Here is a 23,023-nt window from a genome sequence, read left to right as displayed (position 1 = left end):
GAGGTAAAAATGAGGTGAACGAGGAAAGAAAAGCAGAGAACGTGAGGTTTCCACATAAAAATTGCTTAAATGGGGGGGTGCCTGGGTGGCACAGCGGTTAAGCGTCTGCCTTTGGCTCAGGGCGTGATCCCGGTGTTGTGGGATCGAGCCCTACATCAGGCTCCACTGCTATGAGCCTGCTTCTTCCTCTCCCACTCCCCCTGCTTGTGTTCCCTCTCTCGCTGGCTGTCTCTATCTCTGTCAAATAAATAAATAAAATCTTTAAAAAAAATTGCTTAAATGGCTTTACGGGGACTCACACCAAGCTCTAGAATGATCGAAAATTTGAGGAAAGATGTGTTCCCGAGATAGAAGGGAATAAGTTGGTGAATGGTTACTCTAGATAACAAACTTAATCCTAGTTATAGACTGTCCTAGTCTCTCCCTACAACCACCCCTACATTACTCTTCAGCAAACAGCAGTACCTTACAAAGACGAGTAACAATCAGAAACAAATAATATAGGACCTAACACAGATTGAGAGAGAAGGAAGAGGGGGAAGGAAAAGAACTTAAGTTGCCGAAGAAATTCCCAAAGGAAACAATGGGAAGGGTTACTTAGTCTTCCACTGTCTCAAAGTAACTATAGGGAAAATTCTTAGTGTAAATATATTAACAGAGATTAAGAACACATTACAAATAACAAACCAATACAATGATCAAGGGTAAAAACACAATCAGAAATGGGAAATGAGCAAGAGGAAATTATACAGAATGAAATAAAGTTCAAAAATACATAATTACGGAAAAGATATTAGAAATGGAAAATAAGATGTTACATGTGCATAATTAAAGTTGCTGAAAAGAACAAATGCAAAATAAAAATATTCAAATATATAATTAAAGTAAACCTACAAAAGAGACCATATTCTAACTCAGAAAAAAAAAAATGATACAGAGCATTCAATGCCAAGCTATATCCTAAAGAAATTACTAAACTTCAAAGATAAGGAAAGATCCATATGGACATTTTTAAAAAATAAAATTCAACTGAGTAAATTTTAAAGATCTTACTGGCTTTTATTCAGTGATTCATGAATCAGGCAGCAACAAATGTAGCATACAGAAAGGAGCTCTCAGGAGCTGTATGAAATGAGAGATTTTTATAGGCAGAAGGGAGCAGGAACAGAGAAGTTATACTAGACAAAAAAAGCAAATTGATTATGACAAGGTCACTTTCCTCTAAGGGGCAGTAGGGCAGAATTACCTTACTAGTACTAGTACTAATTGATTCCTGATTGACTGGTTTAAGATTCCATTTCTGAGAAAGGCTGAAACTGTACTTAAGCTATGTCTCAGTTTGGTGATGTGGGGTTTAGCATAAGTGACTCCATTTAGAGTCAGTTGTCTTACTTCTAACAACATCAAAGAAACAAGTGAGGTATAGGGGGTAAAAACTGAATTAGCAACTTCCACTTCTGGTTCCAACTGTGAGAAGCCTCTAAGTTGCCACTCTGTCCTAACAACAAGTAAAATGACGAACAGACTGAGAAATCAACAACTCCTCTTGGACCTGGAAGAGAGGGGAAGACACATGGCAAACCATTGCCCCCAAGATCAGAGAGATTGAAAGGTGAATACAGGAAGTCTCCACGTATGAAAGCAGAGCCTTGCTAGCAGCAAACAGATGGTGACAGCCAGTGCTAGGGAAGGAAAACCTGAACTATAACTGATGAATTGCTAGAGGCTCAAAGTGGGCAACTCCGAGAATTAAAAGCTCCAGGCATACCCAGTCATAGGGGGCCTAAATATTTTGAGATTTGCATCCAGGAGCCCAAGTAGGTTCCCACAGTAAATATCGGAGAATAATCCCCTCGTGCCTCCAGCAAGAGGAAGAAAAAAAGAACCACCTTGAAATATACCAGAGGACTCTAGTCTCAACAGGGCCTGCCCTGAGGGCAAACTAGTTAACCAGAGCCTGACCCTCTGAGGTATTATCAGAACCTAAATGACCTGGGGAAGGGAAATACCCAACTCCAGCCCACTCTGGTCATTCTCTCACACACCAGGGAGGAGAAAAAAAAATTTAGTATACTTGTGAAGTTCAAGGTACAAAGGCATAGGCCCACTAAAAAACTGAGACCCAACGACAGCACTTTATTTCCACTGGAGGAAAGATTGTTTTTCCTTTTTCACTACTACAAATAATAACACAATAAAAATTCATATATATATATATATATATACACAAATGACAGAGTTTCTCTAGGGTATATTTTTCTAAGAGAAATTATAAGATCACAAGGTGCACACAGTTTTAACCTTAGAGAACAATTTGATAAAACCGAGTGAAGTGGCTGAACCATTTCATTCTCCTACAATCAGCATACAAGAATTTCTGCTCTCATCCAACACTTAATTCTTAGATTTTGCCAATCTCATGATTGAGAAATTGTATCTTGTTTTATCTGTATTTCCCTAATAACTAGTTCATCCTCTAAGAAGAAGCTGAACATATTTTCCCATTTATTAAATGTATTCTTCTGTTAACTGCCTAATCATAACTTTTTCAATTGAGTTATCTTTTTCTTATTGAATTATAAGCTCCCGAAATACATCATAGGTAATATTTTCCCCTTAAAATTATATCAATTTTATATATTTTAAATTTTTTGGAACAATCTTAAGCATACAGAAAATTTGAAAGCGTACTAAAAAAAAATTTCCCTGAATCATTTGTTAATAAGTTACTGACATGATACCCCATCACCCTTGAAATACTTTAATGTCTATTTCCAAAAAACAAGGACATTCTACTCCATAATCTCAATATAATCAACAAGGTCAGCAAATTAACATGAATATTGCCAACGTCACATTTAAAAAACCAAAAAATTAGTGATTATTTTTTTAAAAAAATAATAAAGACTTGACGCTTAAAGTTTCTACATTAAATCACAGTATCCACTCCTCAACAGATGATAATAAGGCTTTAAAACTCCTTCTTCCTTCAACAGAAAGGGTGTACATTAGGATTGACAGCATGTGAATAACTGCTTTCATTTTTTTCCCTTTTCTTCACAACACAAGAGGGAATGAGATTAAACTGCTCCTGGAAATTTAAACATTAGATCAAACTTTCTGAGAATAATTGCTGGGAAAAGCTGAGAGTGAAATCTCCTTTGGCAATTTCTTTTCAAAGCTCCCCTTCTGGGACAGTCTTAATACAGACCTATTCAGAGGCCAAGGCTAACCTTTAAAAATCCCTTTAAGATCTAAGATTCTTTTATCTCTTTTTATCTAGTGCAACTTATTTATGAATGACATATATTTTTTGTTATTTAAGGCTATGTTTATGTACCAAATATAAAAATAATAACCACTCACTGTAAATATTTTTTTAGTATAAGCCATGTATGAAGAACTCTGTTATTAATTCTATATGTATTATTTATTTTTTTGGACAACTCTGATGACAGAGCAGCTCTGCCAATAGAAAAATGGGAAGAGGGGCACCTGGGTGGCTCAGTCAGTTGAGTGTCCAGCTCTTGGTTTCAGCTCAGGTCATGATCTCAGGGTCCTGGGATCAAGCCCTGCATCAGGTTCTGCGCTCAGTGCGGAGTCTGCTTGTCCCTCTCCCTCTGCCCCTCTCCCCCCCTCCCTTGTCCTTTCTCTCTAAAATAAACAAATAAAGATCTTAAAGTAAAATGGGAAGAGAAAAACTGTGGAGACAGTAAGTATACACAACAACTTTGGGGAATTTTTCTGTAGTTGAAGAAATAAAATGGGGGAGCAGAGCTGAAGAAGGAAATGTAGTCAAACACAGATCTGTCTTTAAGCAGAAGAAGGTATGTAACAGGAAAGAGACTTAAAGAAGGAAAACTGACTACATGGCAGACAGAGGGGATCTGCTAAAGCAATGTCCTTGGGACATGGGATCTAACACAAGAGCAGGATACTTGGTCTTTGCTAGGAGCAAGCAAAGCTCATTCATATAAATAGGAGAGAAGAGAGAATACAAGGAGAGAAATGCAGAGATATGTTGGTTAGATGAGAGGCACACATAACATGCAGTCTTTCCTATGTCGTCTCTGAAGGGTGTTTTATACATGAATGCCATCAGCAGGTACATCTTGGCAGGAAAAAGGTTGCAGAGCGCTATTGTAGTGCTACTCCTCTCTCATACCTTTCTTTCATAGTTTTTTTAGATTTTGTTATGGTTGTAATGTTCCCAAAGGTTTTATCGGTTTCTAAGTCCACAGTTAGCCTTCTTTGCTCCTGAATACCGGGATTATTCTAAGGAAAAGCCCAAAACGTAAAGGGAGAAATTACATTTCCTTAAAAAATATTTTCTGTCTCAAGAAGTACATGTGAGGATAAAGATTTCAGAAAGAAAAATGTTCCTTTTTTTTCTTGCATCTGTTTCCTCTGAACTAAGTGGAGCCACAGTTTATAGATTTTTCTTCTAGAAGTTCTGAATATACCAATTGGCCAATTCAACTCACTGATTAGACAAAAAAAGTTATAAATACATTCTGAAACATAATTTCTTCTCTCATTTTCTGTCTACTAAAAAATGAGTCATTAGACTGCTTTGAAACTTAAGTGTTTCACATACTATTCAAAGGGCTTCTTGGTTATAAATAAATAAAGCAGCTAAATATAAACCATAGCCATACCTCTCACAGCTGACTGCGAAGGCTGAGTCAGAACTTTGATGTCTAATGCACTGTTGATATGTTCTTCTAAAGTAGCACAATATCCATCTACAATGCTGGTAATAGTAGCCTTCAAAGTTCCAAGATTATGGAAAACCTGGAGAGCTGTTCCGACTTGGGTTGGATTCTTTAAAAAGGTCAGGATGGCAGGGAGAATAGGTATAAATAGGAAAACAAACAAAGTTAATATGAATCTACAACTTTAAGTAGTACATGAGCAGTTACTACCATATTTTTTAAATTATCACAGACAAGAAGAAAGAGAGTGCATTTGGAGCAAGTATTATTTTTAGTCATTATTTATTTCATAAAAGACACAGTTAAATACTATGTATATTATTTTCCCCTTTCCCCTTTTTCTCCTCCATTAAAGGATAATAAGAAGATCAGAAATCGGTTATATTATTAGAGCTTATTTAAAATTTACCACCAATGCCTATGAAGAGAGCCATGCTGGAATTAACAACAACCCTACATCTGTTTGGAGAATAAATAAACGAATTCCGCGGAGTTAAGTGAGGGCTGAACCATGCAGAGTGACACTAGTCATTATATTTCATTCATTCATTCATTCTAACCACAAATATTTATACAGTGCTTACTGTGTATCTGTCTTGGTTCCAGGTGCTGGAAATAGAGTAGTAAGCAAAACCAACGAAGTCCCTTCCCTCATGGATCTTATGTTTACTGAGAAATACATTAAATATATATATATATATATAACAGTATCAGATAGTGATAACTGCTATAAAAAATCAATCGGGGGGGCGCCTGGGTGGCACAGCGGTTAAGCGTCTGCCTTCGGCTCAGGGAGTGATCCCAGCGTTCTGGGATCGAGCCCCACATCAGGCTCCTCAGCTATGAGCCTGCTTCTCCCTCTCCCACTCCGCCTGCTTGTGTTCCCTCTCTCGCTGGCTGTCTCTATCTCTGTCAAATAAATAAAATCTTTTAAAAAAATTAAAAAAAAATCAATCAGGGAATAAGAATAGAGAATGATGGGGTAAATACGGAGAAGACTCAGAATACATCTCTGAGGTGATTTTCAAACAGAGACCTGACTATAATGAGCGAGGGAGTCTGAGGAGGAGATGGGGAAAAACAGAACTGAACAGACACCAATGAAAGTGCTGAGGTAAATAAAATGCTTGGCAGCTAATTGAACAGCAAAAAGGCCCTGATTGTGGCTGAAATCGAATGACTAAAGCAGAGAGAGTTAGGCGGTGAGGCAGGTAGTAAAAACGCTGTGAGTAGACTGAGCCCATAGTAATATCAACAAGTTATTGACTCTGTCATCAAGCAAATGAATTATCAAGCCAGAATCTAGTACATTAACATATATTTCCAGGCCCAAACAGGTGAAAGTCTGCTTTCACTTAATGATTCAGTGACTGTTATTAGAAGCATTTAGTTTAAAAGTTAAATTATTTCATTAACTTAAATTCTTAATGGTTAAGTTGATAAATAAGACAAAAAGTTACTTCTGAAACATACTGATGTTAATAATAGAACACGGTGCAGTAACACACACACCCCCAGAGGCAAAACAGAATCAGCTTATAGAAAAAAGCAGACAAGTTAGTGAATACAATACCCATTTTAGATTTTTAATTAAACAAGAAAAAGCAGCAAATGGGCACCATTTAAAATGTTTTAATGAAAAAAGCTTAATTTAACATGGATATAACAGAATTTAATTCTAGTATATACTGTCAATTCTCTATCAGTGAACTATCAAAGAAAATGGGAGAAAATAAGCTATTTCACATAGAATTGTTAACTGAAACACGGGGGATAGCGATACACTTTGGTTGTTGTTAGTGCCATTTGTTCCTTTTTCCCCAGAGCGATAAGTTTTTTACTTTTTAGTAGAGATCAAGATGAAAATTAGGCAGCTGCAAAGAATTTTCCTCTATCATTATATAAATGTCTATATAATACAAAAAAAAGGCATTACCCGAGCAACCTCAAAGAATTCACTTTATAAAAGTAGAATAGAGATATTTGTTGCAAAATCATATTTATTGCCTTTATTATTCTCAAAGAATCTGAAAAGCATAGCTTTTCAAAATATGGCAGGTTTGCAGTATTATCAGCTGAATATACATTGTAAGATATATGTGTATGTTAATTGAAAGACTTTTAAAGTCATATTTTACTTGAAAGATCTGGCTAACATGGACCAGTCTTCATCATTTCCCATTTCAAAAATTATTAACTCCCCCAAATTTTTCAATACAGAAACACATACAGCTCCTTCCCTTTTTTTTTTTTAAACTAGGGAGGGGAATGATTTAAAATTTATTTATTTTTAGAGAGAGAGTGAGAGAGCATACAGCGGGGAGAGCGAGGGACAAGCAGACTCTGAGCTGAGTGCAGAGCACAGAGCCTGACTAGAGCTGAAATCAAGAGTGGGCTGCTTAACCGACTAAGCCACCCAGGCACCCCTAGCTCATTCTTAAAGAAGCATCTAATATGGCAAATTGGAAATAATTGTAATTTATAATACTTACAATAATTCTACTTGTAATTTAAAGCTTTCCAATTTACATGACCACCTTTTCAATTAATGCCAGTCACTCACATTCATAGCTTAATATAAACATATCATTTGTGAGTTGGGAAACTATAAAATATTAATTATTTGAAATAAAATTCTTTAACATACAGAGGAGTGGGCAAATTATGTAAATACAATGTTAAAAATTATCACGAAGTGAACGTTATCTATGTAACTACCACCCAGGCTATAAAACCAAATACTATCAGCAGCTCTGAATCTATTGTGGCTTCCCCAAATGCATCTCTCCAGATACTATCACTACTGTAATTTCTAACACCATTGATTAGTTTTGCCTGTTTCTTAATTTTACATAAATGGAACCATAAAGTTAATACTTTCTGTCTGCCTCCTTCTAGTCAATATCTTATTTGTAAAATTCATCCATGTTGTTGCATGTAGCAGTAGTTGACTTGTTTTCACTGCTGTTGAGCAGAAATTTACCTTAGTGTATCTACCCAACTAACACCCAATTGGTGTACATTTGAGTTATTTCCATCATTTCGGTACTTTAAATAATGCTGCCATGAACATTCTGGTGCACAGCTTTTAGTGAACATATATGAATATGCATTTCTGCTAGTAAGAGTAGAAATGCTGAATCATTAAGTATTTGTATGCTTAGTGTTTTCAGATTCTGTCAATTTTCCAAAGTCATTGTACCAATTTAACACCCCAGCAGCAATACATGAGTTGTGGGTGTTCCACAACCTTACCAAAATCCAGAATTATCATCTTTTTAAGCTATTCTTTGGAATGATCACTGTGGTTTTAATTTACATTTCCGTGATGACTAAGAAGTTATTCCTTCTTGCATGTTAATTATCCACTTGGATAGCTTCTTTTGTGAAGTGCATATTCATTTTTTTTTTTTTTGCCAATTTTTCTCACTGGTTATTTTCATCTCTTACATATTTGTAAAAGTTGTTTACATATTTGGATGTAATCACTTTGATAATTATATGTATTGCAAGTATGTTCTCCCACACTTAAGAAGTCTTGCAACGAAAAGAAGTTCCTAATTTAAATGCAGTCAATTATATCAACCTATGGTCAGCACCTTTAGTATCTTATTTAAAAATTTTCCCATCCCACATTTATGAAGATGTCTTTCATTCATGAATTTATTCTCCAGAAAACCTACTGGTTTGCCTTTCACGTTTAGAAATATAATCCACTTGGAATTACTTTCTGTATGTGATAGGAACCAAGATTTGTGTTTTTCCATACAAATACCCAACTGATCCATCAAAATTTACTTAAAAAAACAAACAAGGAAATTAAAATCTTCACCTCCTTGCTCTCAAAGTCTACCATTGCAGTAAATAAAGTTTCCATTTATATGTTTGTTTCTGGACCTTCAATTCTGTACCATTTGTCTATCATTACATCAATTCACCTGTATAAATTTTTGTAGCTTTAGAATAAGTCTGATAGTCCTCCATTTCTGTTCTTCTTCAATTTGGTATAGGCTATTCTTGGTTTATGATACTTCCATATAAATTTTATAATGGGCTTGACAGTTTTCATTAAAGAAAAAGCTCCTGTAATTTTGAGACTACATAAATCTATACATAAAATTAGAAAGAATGGAAATCTTTATAAGATGATTCTCCAATCCATGAATATGGTAGTTCTCTTCATTTACTCAGGTCTTCTTCAATTTTTCAATGTTACAGTTCCTGTGAAGAGCTATTACATATCTCTAATTCGAATCATTTCTATACATTTAGCGCTTTTTGATATTTAAGTGGTAATTTTAAAGGTTTTTTTTGTTGCTCGTATACTAAAAATACAATTGATTATTATATTATTATACGATATATTATTATAACATTATATAATATAATATATAATATATATTGTATTTTTATATATAATTTTTATATATAATTATATAATATATAATATAATATATTATTATATATATTATTATATAATTATATATTGAATTTTACCAAACTTTCAAAGTTCTGTTATTAATTATAAGAGTCTGGAGATTGTTTTGGATTTTCTATATACATAATCATGTTATTTTTGAATAGTTTTTATTTCTTCATTTCCAATCCTTCTATATTTTATTGCTTTCTCTTACTACCCTGGTTAGGATTTTCAGTATGTTGCTATGTAGAAGTGGTAAGAGTAATATCTTTGTATCATTCCTAATCTCAAGTAGAAAACCTTAAATATTTCACTACTGAGATTTTCAGAGATACCCCTGAATGAAGAAAATTCTATTCCAGCTCTGCTAAGAATTTTGACATCACAGACTGATGTTGGACTGTATTAAATGCTTTTTCTGCATACACTGAGATGATCAAATTTTTCCCTTCATTGATGACATTACATTGTACTTCTAGACTAAAGCCATCCTGGTAATGATGAATTATCCTTTTTAGATGTCCTGACTTATATTTGCTAATACTTTGTTTAGTATTTTTGAATTTTCAAGAGAGATAGCTTATATCCTTCCTCATAATATTCTTGTTTTGATATCAAGTTTATACTGGCCTCATGAAATAATCAGGTAAATGTTCCTTCTTTCTCAATTCTTGGATGGAGTTTGTAAAAACACTGGCTGATTGATTAAATGTTTGGATAAATTCACTAGTGAAACTATCTGTCCTTGAAGTTTCTTTGAGGGAAGTTGTGTAATGATAATTAATTTTGCCAATACAACTAACCAGATTTTTAAATTTTCCTAGTGTTATTTTTGGTAAGTTGTTCTTCTAGAAGTTTCTCAATCGTATCTAAACTTCCAAGTGTACTGTTTTAAAGTTATACCTAGTGTCCTCTTACTAACTTAGTTTCTGTTGAATCTATAATTAGGTCAACTTTCTCTTTTCATAATACTAGTAATGTGTGCCTTTTAAAAAACTTTTTTTTTTCCTACCCTTAACAGTCTTCTTCAGTATTTATCAATTTAATCTTGTCAAATAACCAATTATTGGATTTGTTGATTCTATCATAAGCTTTTGTTATACTTATTTCACAGTCTTTGGAGTCAGAAGCCAAGAACTAGTGGTTAGTAGTAAAAACCTTAGCAAATTATTTAATTTACTCTGAGATTTAGTGTCCTCATCTGCATTACAGTGAAAATAGCAGTGCCAACCTTACAGGTAAATGAAAAAATCCTTATAACTGATCTAGCACTGAAGACAGAATGAAGAGCTCAAGTATTAGTTGCCTCTACCTTGATCTGTTGGAAACATAGCTAATGTGGAAAGAATGTGGGCTTTTAAAAGTAGACGGTCTTGGGATGAAAACCCAACTTTGCTATAATCTGTGTGACATTCGGCAAATTACCTTATCACTCACCAAGCTTTATTTTATTTACAGTATTAATATTTCCTTCCTCATCAGATTTTGAGATCTCTGAGGGAAGGTTCCAAATTTGTTTTATTCACTTCAATATTCATAATATCTACCACAGTTGCTAGATAGATAGGTGTTGAATAAGTAAATGAGTAAGTAAATTTTTATGACTGGCTTGCTAATATTATTCTTTGTATGACACATTTAAATAACCTTAAATAACACATTTAAAATACCTAGTACTCAGTGGAGCGCCTGGGTGGTTCAGTTGGTTAAATGTCTGCCTTCGGCTCAGTTCATGATCTCAGAGTCCTGGGATCCAGCCCTCCATTGGGCTCCCTGCTCAGCAAGGAGCTTGCTTCTCCTTCTCCTTCTGCCTCTCCCACTCCCCCCTACTTGTGCTCTCTCCCTCTCTCTCTCTCTAATAAAGAAATAAAATCTTAAAAAATAAAATACCTAGTACTCAGTATATGAGTAGTATAAAATATTGGTTCTCAGATCATTTATTAATATTCTAAAAGTTAACAGAATGCTAGAATAGCCTTTGTTCCAATTCCCAAGAAATTCTTCTTATCTCTCCATCTTTACTTATCATTGAAATGAGTAGTTACCCGATAGATACCATTTGAGTAACACAGTTCTCTCCTCTGTATGTCGATTTCATATATTTAAAAATGATGAGGATAGATGAACGGAGATTCCCAAAGCTATCTCAAGATCTTTTTTATAAAAATGTAGCCAACAAGATCTCAACTCCAAAAACTGTGATTCAGTTGAACCACACTGAGACGTGGTTACAGTTTTTTCAAAGCTCTTCAGATGCTTCTGATACAGTTGGCCTGGCAACCATTTGGGAACCACTGGAATAGATGACTGCCAGACTTAGAAGGATGAAAAACATTTATTTATGTGAAGATAGTTTTTCTTGGTTTTTTTTTGGGTTTTGTTTGTTTTTTTTTTTAAAGAAGAACAGAATACACGAAGAAATGACAGAGGAAAACTACAGAGTACGTTTAAGGAGCAATAAACAGATCATATTGCCACAAATGTTATGCACATAATAAAACACATAATAAAAGATAGTGTTGAGCTGATAACAAGAATCTGGTCACTGACAATGTTGAGTGGCATTCTGTAAAAGTTTTAATTTATTTTACTTTGTTAGTAATAAAAAATGATTTTTCTAAATATCACAATCTAAGCTGTTTGAGAAAATAAAATAATCAGCTGAAAACACAGCTTGAACTAGAGAGTTGCAATGAGAATATAAAGAACAGGACAGATACAAGAGATTTTGAAGCACTGGAAAGGAACTGGATGATGACTGACTACAATGGACAAGAGGCAGGGAAGAGCCTAGGATCTTGAGCCTGAGAAGACAGGAAAAGAAAAAGGACAATCAGAAGCAGATCATCTGGGTGACCGGGTGGGAGAGAGGCAGGCACGGGAGGGTCAGAGACTGCTACTAATAAAGCACTTAGCTGTTAGTCACGCTGGGTCTCAAGTGCCAATAGCGCACTCCTGGTGGGAAATGAGAACACTTCTGAAATAGATAATCACAGCAACCTAGTCTGGGTAGCAAACTAAACTGAAGTAATAAAGAATGAAAATAGGGGTGTTGGAAACTATAAATCACAAAGGAGGTAAATCAAGATCAGAATTAGTGAGAGTGAGAGAACAGAAATGGAATGATACAATACTCTAGCCAGGAATGAACTTGGAACATTAGAAAAATTAAAAATGAAATCATTTTGTCTAGCTATGATTCAAGTGTAAAACACCTCCTGAAGATACTGAACATTAACATCCTTTCTCCATCATCCCCTCTCATCACAGACAAATACTATAGATTTTGACCACAGGCTTTTTCCGAGCCCTTACTAATAATAAATTTCAGGCTTTTAGTTCCCTAAACTATAAAATGAAGAGGCCAGACTAGATGAACTCTAGTACCCTTTTCAGTACTGAAACATAATGATTTTAGTATCATTCAATGTACATCATCCACTATGCACTATCAATGCACTAACAACAAGATACAGGGGATTAAAAAATGAGGCAAATACTGCACTCTGACTTTTCAATAAATAATGGTCTGAAGAGACATAAAGACAAGTAAAGCAGCAATTAGAATACACCATGATAAATGTGTATTCTCACCATGTGAGAAATGCAGTTTAGTGAAAACACATCAAATGGATGATTAACCCAGAGCTGTGGAGGGAAAGATGGATGGAGGGGTCAGGAAATGCTCCTTGAAGGAGTCTCAGCTAAGATCTGAAATGAAGGTGTCCGGCGGCACGGAGGTAAGGAGGTGTGAAACATTTACACGAGGATGGGGCACCTGGGTGCCTCAGTCAGTCACCAGGTCTTGACCTCAACGTCATGAGTTCAAGCCCCACACTGGGCTCCATGCTAGGCGTGGAGCAATTTACAGGAGGAGGGGCAAAGCAAAAGGAAAACTCTCCAAGCAAAGGAACAGCATGTATAAAAGCCTGTGAATGAGAGCATGTGATGGAACCTAAGTCCACTAATGATGACAACTGATAAGTAAGAGATCTACACAAACACCTGCTAGAAATTCAGGTGCCTTTGGAAGTGGCTTCTCAAATTTTTGGTAGATATAAAAGAATTAACCCAGGGGAATTTGTGAACTGCAAAAGGGGCATATGGAAGGTCTGCGGAATGCTGGTAAAGGTTTTACTTTTTTTTAAATCTGAATGTTTAGTTATATGTTTGTTCACTTTGTAAAAAACATTGAGCTGTACTCTTATAATGTATGCACTTTTCTGTTAATTATATTTTAATAAAAATGTCTAAGGTAAACATCAGGAAATAAAAATAACAAATTATGACAAAAAATGTAAATCAGATACCTTAAATACCTAAACACCATTCAATAGCGGTTCCCAGTTTGGGGGGCAAGATATTAAATTGAATAAAATAATATATGAATGTTTATATTACTAAATAAACTAAGTCTTGTGTAATTTCTTTCCTAACACAATAAAAACAAGTTTTAAGTCTTGTTTTTACATATAATCACAATTGGCTTTTAAAAATTACTGGTTCCTAAAATATTGGCTAATGTGAAATATATATTTCAGTTTTGTATGCTGTTATAGACTAAACATCTGTGTCCGTCCCACCCCTTCCCCCATCCCCCCACCATTCAGTTGAAGCCCTAACACCCAATGTGATGTTATTTACAGATGGGGCTTTTGGGAGCAAATTAGGGTTCGATGAGGTCCTGAGGGTAGGACACTGGTTTGATGGCATTAGTGCTTTATAAAAGAAGATACCAGAGAGCTTGTACACTCTGTCTCTGCACCATGTGAGAATACAGCAAGGAGGCAGCTGTCTGCAAGCCAGGAAAAGACTCCTCGCCAGAAACTGAACCCTGTCCAACCCTGATCTTAGATTTTCTACTATCCAGAGCTGTGAGAAAATAAATATCTATTATTTAAGCCACCTACCCAGCCTATGGTTTCTGTTGTGGCAGCATGAGCTGCCAAATGTTTATATGCTTTACAAACAGATTAAGTTTTAGTAGTGCAGTATCTAAATTAGTGCCCCCTGCCCCCAACAAATTCATGTCCACCTGAAACCTCAGACTGTGACCTTATTTGGAGAAAGGATCTTTGTAGATGTAACTAGTTAAACTGAGATGAAGTCACACTGGATTGTGGTGGGCTCTAAATCCAAAGACTGATGTCCTTATAAAAGAATAAAACACACAGAGACACACACACCATGAAAAAGGCAATGTGTGACAACAGAGGCAGAGATTGGGGTGATACAGTTACAAGCCATGGAACTTCAAGGACAGACTGCAGCCAGGAGTATCTAAGGAAGAGGCTTGGAAGGATTTTTCCCTACTCTCCAGAGGGAGGCTGGCCCTGCCAACACCTTGATTTGTATTTCTAAGCACCAGAATTATGAGAAAATAAATTTCAGTTGCTTTAAGTCACCTGGTATGTCGTCATTTGTTATAGCAGCCCTAGGAAATCAACGCAAAGGATTAAGGGCAACAGGAAAACTTGCATATGCACAAACAAATGGAAAGACACTCCATGCTCATGGATTGGAAGAACAAATATTGTTAAAATGTCCATACTACCCAAAGCAATCTACACATTAAATGCAATCCCTATCAAGATACCAACAGCATTTTTCATAGAACTACAACAAACAATCCTAAAATTTGTATGGAACCACAAAAGACCCCAAATAGCCAAAACAATCCTGAAAAAGAACAAAACTAGAAGGATCACAATCCCAGATTTCAAGATACACTACAAAGCACTAGAAATCAAAACAGTACGGTATTGGCAGAAAAACAGGCACACAGATCAATGGAACAGAACAGAGAGCCAAGAAATAAACCCATGATTATACTGTCAATTAATCTATGACAAAGGAGCCAAGAATATCCAATGGGGAAAAAACTATCTCTTCCACAGTGTTTGGAATACTGTATAGCAACATGGAAGAAAATGAAACTGAACCACTTTCTTACACCATACACAAAAATAAACCCAAAATGGATTTTTATATGTGAGGCCTAAAACCATAAAAATCCTTCAAGAGAGCACAGGCAGCAATTTCTTTGACATTGGTAGCAGCAACATCTTTCTGGGTAGGTCTCCTGAGGCAAGGGAAACAAAACCAAAAACTATTGGGACTACATCAAAATAAGAAGCTTCTGCACAGTGAAGGAAACCATCAACAAAACTAGAAGGCAGTCTACTGTGAATGGGAGAAGGTATTTGCAAATAAGATATCTGATAAAGGGTTAGTATCCAAAATATATAAAGAACTTTTATAACTCAACAGACAAAAAGAAACAATCCAATTAAAAAATGGGCAGAAAACATGAATAGATATTTCTCCAAAGAAGACATACAGATGGCCAACAGACACATGGAAAGATGCACAATATCACTCATCATCAAAGAAATGCAAATCACAACTACAACGAGATATCACCTCAAACCTGTCAGAATGGCTAACTTCAAAAACATAACAATGTGTTGGCGGGAATGCAGACTTGCACGGCCACTTGGGTAGCTTCCATATTTTGGCTATAGCAAATAATGTTGCAATAAACATAGGGGTGCATATATCATTTCAAATTATATTGGGTAAATACCCAGTAGTGGAGTTACTGGGTCGTATGGTAATGCTATTTTTAATTTTTTGAGGAACCTCCATATTGTCTTCCCCCTTTTAAAGAGCCTTCATATTCACTGATATTATTTTGTCATCACAGCATAGGTAAAGTATTACTATCCTCAGTTTACAGTTAAGAAAACCAAGGCAGCAAGAGGGCAGGCCCACAGCTCCAGATATACCAATTTTGCAGGTGAGAAATACTCTCTGGCAAATTTTAAGAGCTCTCAAGACATACAGACTAAACATTTGAAAAATGCCATGCTAGCAAAAGATAAGCTTCTGTTGGAAAGGTAACAATGTCTTCTAGACAATGTCTTCTTCTTAAATAAGACAATTTTAAGGATAATTTTTCTACAAATTGTCACTGTGACCTTCAAGAAATCATTTAATCTTATAGAAAATTTCCCAACCTCATAAACTGTGTTATGAAATGAGATGAAAGACCATGTAAAAGAAAGGATAATTTCATAAATAGATCAAGATAAATTTCTACCTCTTCAAAAGCATTTCAGAAGATAGCACAACCACTTTCTTTTTATTAAACTAAAATTATTTCTCCTGCCTTAGAAACAAATAAATACAATGTATTTTTTCTTTCTTTTCCAACACCTAAGAAGCATTATATGGGAGGAAAATAAAATATCACAAGAATACAGTCAGAAAAGCAGCATAGTTAAGATCCCTGAAAAGCTTGCCAAGACAGCAACACTGTAACCAAAGCAACAGCTGGCACTGAGCTAATGAACAGAGATACAGCCAGACTGCTGTAAAGATTGTTCCATGAAGTAGCAAGCAGTATTTCAGTACTTACTAAGTAAGCTATCAGCTAACAGGATATGACCTTAGTGAGCACAAATACAGCATTAAGTCAAAAGTTTAACACAACTTAAAAATTTTCATATAATTGACATCAGAAATGGAGAGAGTTATGGACTATGAGAAACAAACTGAGGACTTCAGAGGGGAGGGGGGTGGGGGAATGGGATAGACCGGTGATGGGTAGTAAGGAGGGCACGTATTGCATGGTGCACTGGGTGTTATACACAACTAATGAATCATCGAGCCTTACATCGGAAACCGGGGATGTACTGTATGGTGACTAACATAATATAATAAAAAATCATTAAAAAAAAAAAAAAAGAAATGGAGAGAGTAACAGAATTTGATTTAATTGGAAATAAAATGCAAAAATGACATAAATGTATGAAGACCAAGATTCCACTGTGGATGACGGCTTTATATATTAAAAGTCTGAAAGGATCAAATAATCCTTGTATCACAAAGACAATCACAGTTCACTCTTTCCCTTAATGAAATAATTCTTCAGCAGGTAAATTCTTTTTCTTTAGCTTTCATATAAGCAATGAGATGAAAAAGAGAAGGACAAATGTCGAATACAAATTCAGCTGATGCTGTTCTGCTGTAACAGTCCATGCACCATTCCACCAAGTGACTCAGTTCATAAAGCTTTAAGTCCTATGGTAAAGTCTTAGCTTTTTCTCCAACTGATTTTAACTAGAAAGACAAGTATGAGATTCCAAAATTTTACTTTTCCTTAGTGAGGAGGTTTAGGACTACAATATTTCCTCAAAGTTCTCTTAGTAAGCCATTTCATACTTAATTAAAACAAAAACTAAGGAACCCCAGAAACACATTCAGAGAGAGGGGGCTGAAGGGGTGGGAAAGCGAGAGATCAACTTGGCTCCCTCAAAGGCACAGAAATCATAGTGAGAAAGATGCAGTCAGTTCAAGCAAAACTTGAGAGAACAGCGGCGCCTGGGTGGCTCAGTCGTAAAGCGTCTGCCTTCGGCTCGGGGCGTGATCCTGGCGTTATGGGATCGAGCCCCACATCAGGCTCCTCCACTGGGAGCCTGCTTCTTCCTCTCCCACTCCCCCTGCTTGTGTTCCCTCTCTTGCTGGCTGTCTCTCTCTCTGTCAAATAAATAAATAAAATCTTAAAAAAAAAAAAACAAAAAAAAAAAACTTGAGAGAACAGGTTATGTTTCACTACGTAGCCAGTCCTTACTGCTGAATAAAAATAAAAACAAAACACTTCCTGGAGTTTATTTTACAGCAGAGAAAGGATACAGATTTAACAATCTCTACCATAAACCAGATCATTCTTTAAACCATTCCCTCAGTAGAAGATGTATTTAATAAAATCAGACCGATTTTGAGGTAAATTTAAGACAAGGAAAAGCTCAGTACCTAGATCACACACAATAATTAGGCAATTAAAAATTCCAACTATTTTATTTATCAAGAATAGCATTAATAAACTCACAACACCCTATACACAACAAGTATATATTAGGTCAAAATACTGAAGTCAATTTATAATCTCCTGACGAGATGCCCTAATGGGATATACACACTGGACACTTTCTCTGGAGCTACAACATGCCTAAAACACTGAAAACTTAATGGAGCTCCATGGGAGATTATATGTCCTAAAGGAAGAGAGAATCACATTAAATAACGTAATTTAAAAGCAAGAATTATATTAGCTACCTTGGTTGTGATTTAGGGCTTACCAGTGGCTTTTCTGATTCAGTAACATGCAGCCCATTAATGCTGGATATGTACTTCTCGGCTAACCTAATATGATTATTTCAGAACCTGTTAACAATCAACAGTCAACAGTGCATAACCCAAATGAAATTAAGAAACTAAGAAGGACATTTAATAGCACAATATGATCTTATCAACCAGAAATCAACTTTATTCTAGCCCTTTTGGAAGAAAAGCAGAAAATAAAAGAGCTACAGAAAGACAAGGAAAAAGGAGAGTAAAAAAGAAAAGAACAAAAGTGAACATGGACTGGAAGGAAGGTTCTGCAGAAGAAGAAGTGATGACACACAGAAAATGGAAAAGTGAGTATCAAAGGATAATGGATATAGAGTAAAAAGGTTACTTTAACTTTCAAATTTCCTTACAAAACAAATGTGAAGAGTATATGAATTCATAGCTTGGCATTAAATAAACATATTGAAACAATGTCAATGTTTAGAGGAACATTCTTTTTTACTTTTTTTTTTTTAAGTAATCTCTATCCCCAACATGGGGGCTTGAACTCGTGACCCCAAGATAATGAGTCACATGTTCCACCAACTGAGCCAGTTAGGGGCCCCAGAATAATATTCTCACTTCATTGAATAACTGTAGATAATTTTTCAAGGACACTAAAACATGTTCAATAACAAAATGAATTTTATAGGACAACGAAAGTAATCACAAGACATAATGTGGTAAGCCCCAAACGTTATTCTTTTAATATAATTACATTTTTAAGTTAAATGTATAAATTTGGTGTATTTCTTTAAGTAATAGAATGTAATAATTCTAGTCATTCTGTGCTTTATCAAAGATATTTATGGTAGGCATTACTAGTTATTCCCCAAAATTCAGTCCTTCTTGCTTTCTTAACATAATGTTTCTAATATAAAAACCTAATTTTCTCCTGGGTGGCAATATGCACTGCCCCCAGCAACAGCTCACAGAGCGGCGTAAGCCGAGGTTGACAATTCTGTGCTTCTCTGCCAGATACTTGCTTCCACAGTCCTCTTGACAGCTGGGGTGACCATGCGGCCCAGATCTGGCCAGTAAGACATAAAGACAGGTCTGCTGGGGCAGTTCTGAAAAAGATTTGTACTGCCTTTTGGCTGGCAGCTGACACTGCCCCATATCCACATGTTAAACATGGGCATGATGTCTAGGGGTGGGAGACCATGATGTGACAAACAAGAGGACACTAGGGATGACAGAATGGAAGAAAGACTTGAATCCTTACTGAACAGCTGAAACAATGTTAGCACCACCCACATCTAGACAAATCCCTATTTTTAAGCCACTGTTAGTCTGGCTTGGTGTCACAGCTCTCGCAGTCTCACCCAGCACCACAATATATAAAAATACATGAGTCCCTAACAGTTCTTTAAAAAAAAAAAGAAGGAAAAACAAAAAAGAACAAAATCATGCCACATTTGTTGTCACTGGAGGTAGCTATCATAGTAACACATTACTTTGTAAATTGATAATAAAAATGCAAAATTTAAATATTTACTAATCATTTAAAAAAGGAACTGTAGTTCAGGGTAACCAGATATCCTTAGTTGATGAGTGAAAGTTCTTTACAAATGAATCACAGCTAATAAATACAGAGGAATAACAAAAATAGAAATCACTTTCACATTCTCCAATGAAAAATGTAAAATGATTTAGACAAAAATCATCAATAGATGTTAAAACCAGCAGGAGAAAGATTGACAGGGAATTAAATATTCTCAAGGTGCCAAAATATCTGCAAATTCACAATGAAGTAATTCAACGAAAGAAAAAAAAATAATCTTTTTAAACAAAGGTGCTCAAACAACTGCATATCTCTATGGGGAAAAAATGAATCTTACACTTTACATAAAAATTAAACTTAAAAGATAAACTTATGAATTCTCAAAAAACATAGGAAGAAAGATTTGCAACTTTGGGTAGAAATTTTACATAACATGCAAACAAAACTACAGATAAACTGGTCTATCAAAACTAAAAAATTTTGCTCTTCAAAAAGATGATACCAAGTGGGAAAAAAAGGCAGCATCATTCTTTCTTTCTTTTTTAAATACGTGGCTTGAACGCATCCTTGATCCTGAGATCAAGACCTGAGCTGAAATCAAGAGTCAGACACTTAACCGACTGAGCCAACCAGGCACCCGAGCAGCATTATTCTTAATAGGTAAAACCTTTAACTAATCTAGTGTCCATCAATCTGCAGATACATTAACACTGACTATTTTCACAGAATGGAATATTACTAAGCAATAAGAGGGCCTCTTATGCATGCAACAACAAAGACGAACCTAAATAAAACACTGTGCTAAGTCAAAGAAACATGTCTAAGACTACATGTTGTATGGTTCCACTTATAAGAAGTTTTAGAAAAAGTCAAATCTATAGACATGGAGAGCAGATCAGGGATAGCCTGGGTTTGGCAGTGGGAGAAGGGGCTGACTGCAAACAGGCACTAGGGAATGGTTTCGTGGTGAGAACAGTTTTCTGAAAAAGTGTGTTGTGAGATGGTTGCACAATTGTATAAATTTACTGAAATTCATCAAACTATATGCTTAAATGCATGAATGCTATGGTATGTTAAATTACACCTCAATGACAATGCAAAAAGAAAAAAGGCAAGCCTTAGAACGGGAGAAAATATTTACAATACACACATGTGACAAAAGACTTGTATACAGAATATATTAAGAATTCTTACATAGCAGTAAGAAGAAGAAAATAAACTCTTTAAATACCAAAGACCTTTTGTATTAAGCATTTGAAAAGTTGGTCACATAAGCTATTAGGCGAAAGGCAAATTAAAACTACAATGAGAATCAACTACCCCCACCCATTACAATGTCTAAAATTAAAAAAGACTGCCAACATTGAATTTGGTGAGGACCTAGAAGAACTCTAATCTACTCATGTGAGAATGTAAAATGATAGAACCACTCTGGAAAACTGCCAGTCTCTTTAAAAAGTAAACATATAGCTATTGCAAAAACTCAACCATTCTTTGTATTTGATATTTACCCAAGAGAAATGAAAACCTACGCTGACACAGAGACTTGCACTTGACCCATGGCAGCCTTATTCACATAGCCTGGAACTGGAAATAACCCAAATGCCTGTCAATTAGTGAACCGATAAATGTATGTCAACTAAAATGGAATACTAATCAGCAATAAAAAAGGACCAAACCACAAAAGCATACAACATAGATCGATCTCAAAGTAATTATGGTGAAAAACAGAATCAGACATGAGAAAGCATACTATGACTTTGATTATATAAAACTGCAGAAAATGCAAACTAATCTTGAGTGACCCAAAGTAGTTACCTGAGTCTTTTCTTCCGAATTACAAAATAAAAATGTAAGTATTTACTACTATAATAAAAAGCCAGCATTATATTGTTTAAATTAAGTGAAATCATTTAAAGAAGAGTTGCCCAAATAAAAATTTGAGTTTCTGAGGAACAGAAATTATACAAATTTTAGAAAAAGAACAGTGATAGATTCTGTATGAAATACAATGAAAATTTTGTCAGTTATTGAAAAAATTATTCACAGGGCAGTATGAAGATGAAATTCCACTCAGTGAACTGGAAAACTATGGAAAGCTATAATGCCAAAAGACCCTATGGCTGAAAGCAGACAGTTAATTAGACTGAATTAGAGTGAATCTACATTAGAAGATAGCAATAAAATCAAATTTAAAAACAAAGTAACCAATGTTACTGTAGGTTGTTCATGACAAGAGAATGTATCAAAGAATAAGAAAACAGCATGACTACATAATATAGAAACAAAAATAACAGTACTACTTTACATTTGGCATAAAACAAAAACACAGAGCAATACCACATGATAACTGAAATGCTACAAAAGAGAAAGGGGTATTGGATAGAAGGAAGGAAGGAAAATATTAAAGCATAAACCATGAAGAAAAAAATTATTTAAAGCAAGGATCAGCATACTGTAAAGGGCCCAAAAGTAAGTATTTTAGGCTTTCCAGGACACATATGGTCTCCATTGTATGTTCTTCTTTGTTTTTTTCAACCACTTAAAAATGCAAAAACAATTCTTAGCACCTGCGCCATAGGAAAACAATCCATAGTACCAACCCTTGATTTAGAGTGTTTAAATAGGAGTTCAAATTAATTTCCATTTAAATTTAAGGATAAAATAGTAAGCATAGCTAAACAAGTAAGACTAAACTTCAGGGAAAACATTCAGGGATCAGTTTAAAATATCTTTTTAAGTTCTAAAACACCAGGCCAGTACAAATTAATAATGTTACTATTATTAGTAACAATATATAAGAATATATTAACTATAGAAGAGTAATTTTTAAAATTATTATTTACACATGTCATAAAGCTTAATTATTTAACTAAATGTAAATGTACCCATGCCAGACCTCTATTAAATCTAAGGAAAGCTAACAATGATAGGAGCAAAGAGACAAATATTTGGGGGGGAGGGGAATGGCAAGTTATCCACTGAGTTTAGCAAAGGAAATACATGAAACATTTAGCTCAGTGTAACTTGAAGAGCTCTTACTATAATCATCCTCCCAAATTGTTTCTTTTTAAATTGAAGTATAAGTGACATGCATCATTATATTAGTTCCAGGTATACAACATAATGATTTGATATTTGTGTATATTGCAAAATGATCACCATAAAGTCTAGTTAATATCATCACCATAGTTACAGAATTTTTTCCCG

The 23,023-nt window shown here is 35.1% G+C and overlaps 1 protein-coding gene across 1 annotated transcript in view; it reads right to left on the bottom strand.

Annotated features, from left to right (window-relative positions):
* Positions 1 to 23,023, bottom strand: part of COG5 (component of oligomeric golgi complex 5) — a 276,905-nt gene that overhangs the window by 119,723 nt on the left and 134,159 nt on the right. Inside the window, exon 8 of the mRNA XM_026513363.4 lies at positions 4,659 to 4,824. Coding sequence (XP_026369148.3) covers positions 4,659 to 4,824 — 166 coding nt within the window. The remainder of the gene's footprint in view (positions 1 to 4,658; positions 4,825 to 23,023) is intronic.

The sequence above is a fragment of the Ursus arctos genome, unplaced genomic scaffold (assembly GCF_023065955.2).
Source record: "Ursus arctos isolate Adak ecotype North America unplaced genomic scaffold, UrsArc2.0 scaffold_3, whole genome shotgun sequence".
NCBI lineage: Eukaryota > Metazoa > Chordata > Mammalia > Carnivora > Ursidae > Ursus > Ursus arctos.
The sequence above is the reverse complement of the archived record's forward strand: the minus strand, read 5'-3'. Positions and strand labels throughout refer to the sequence as shown.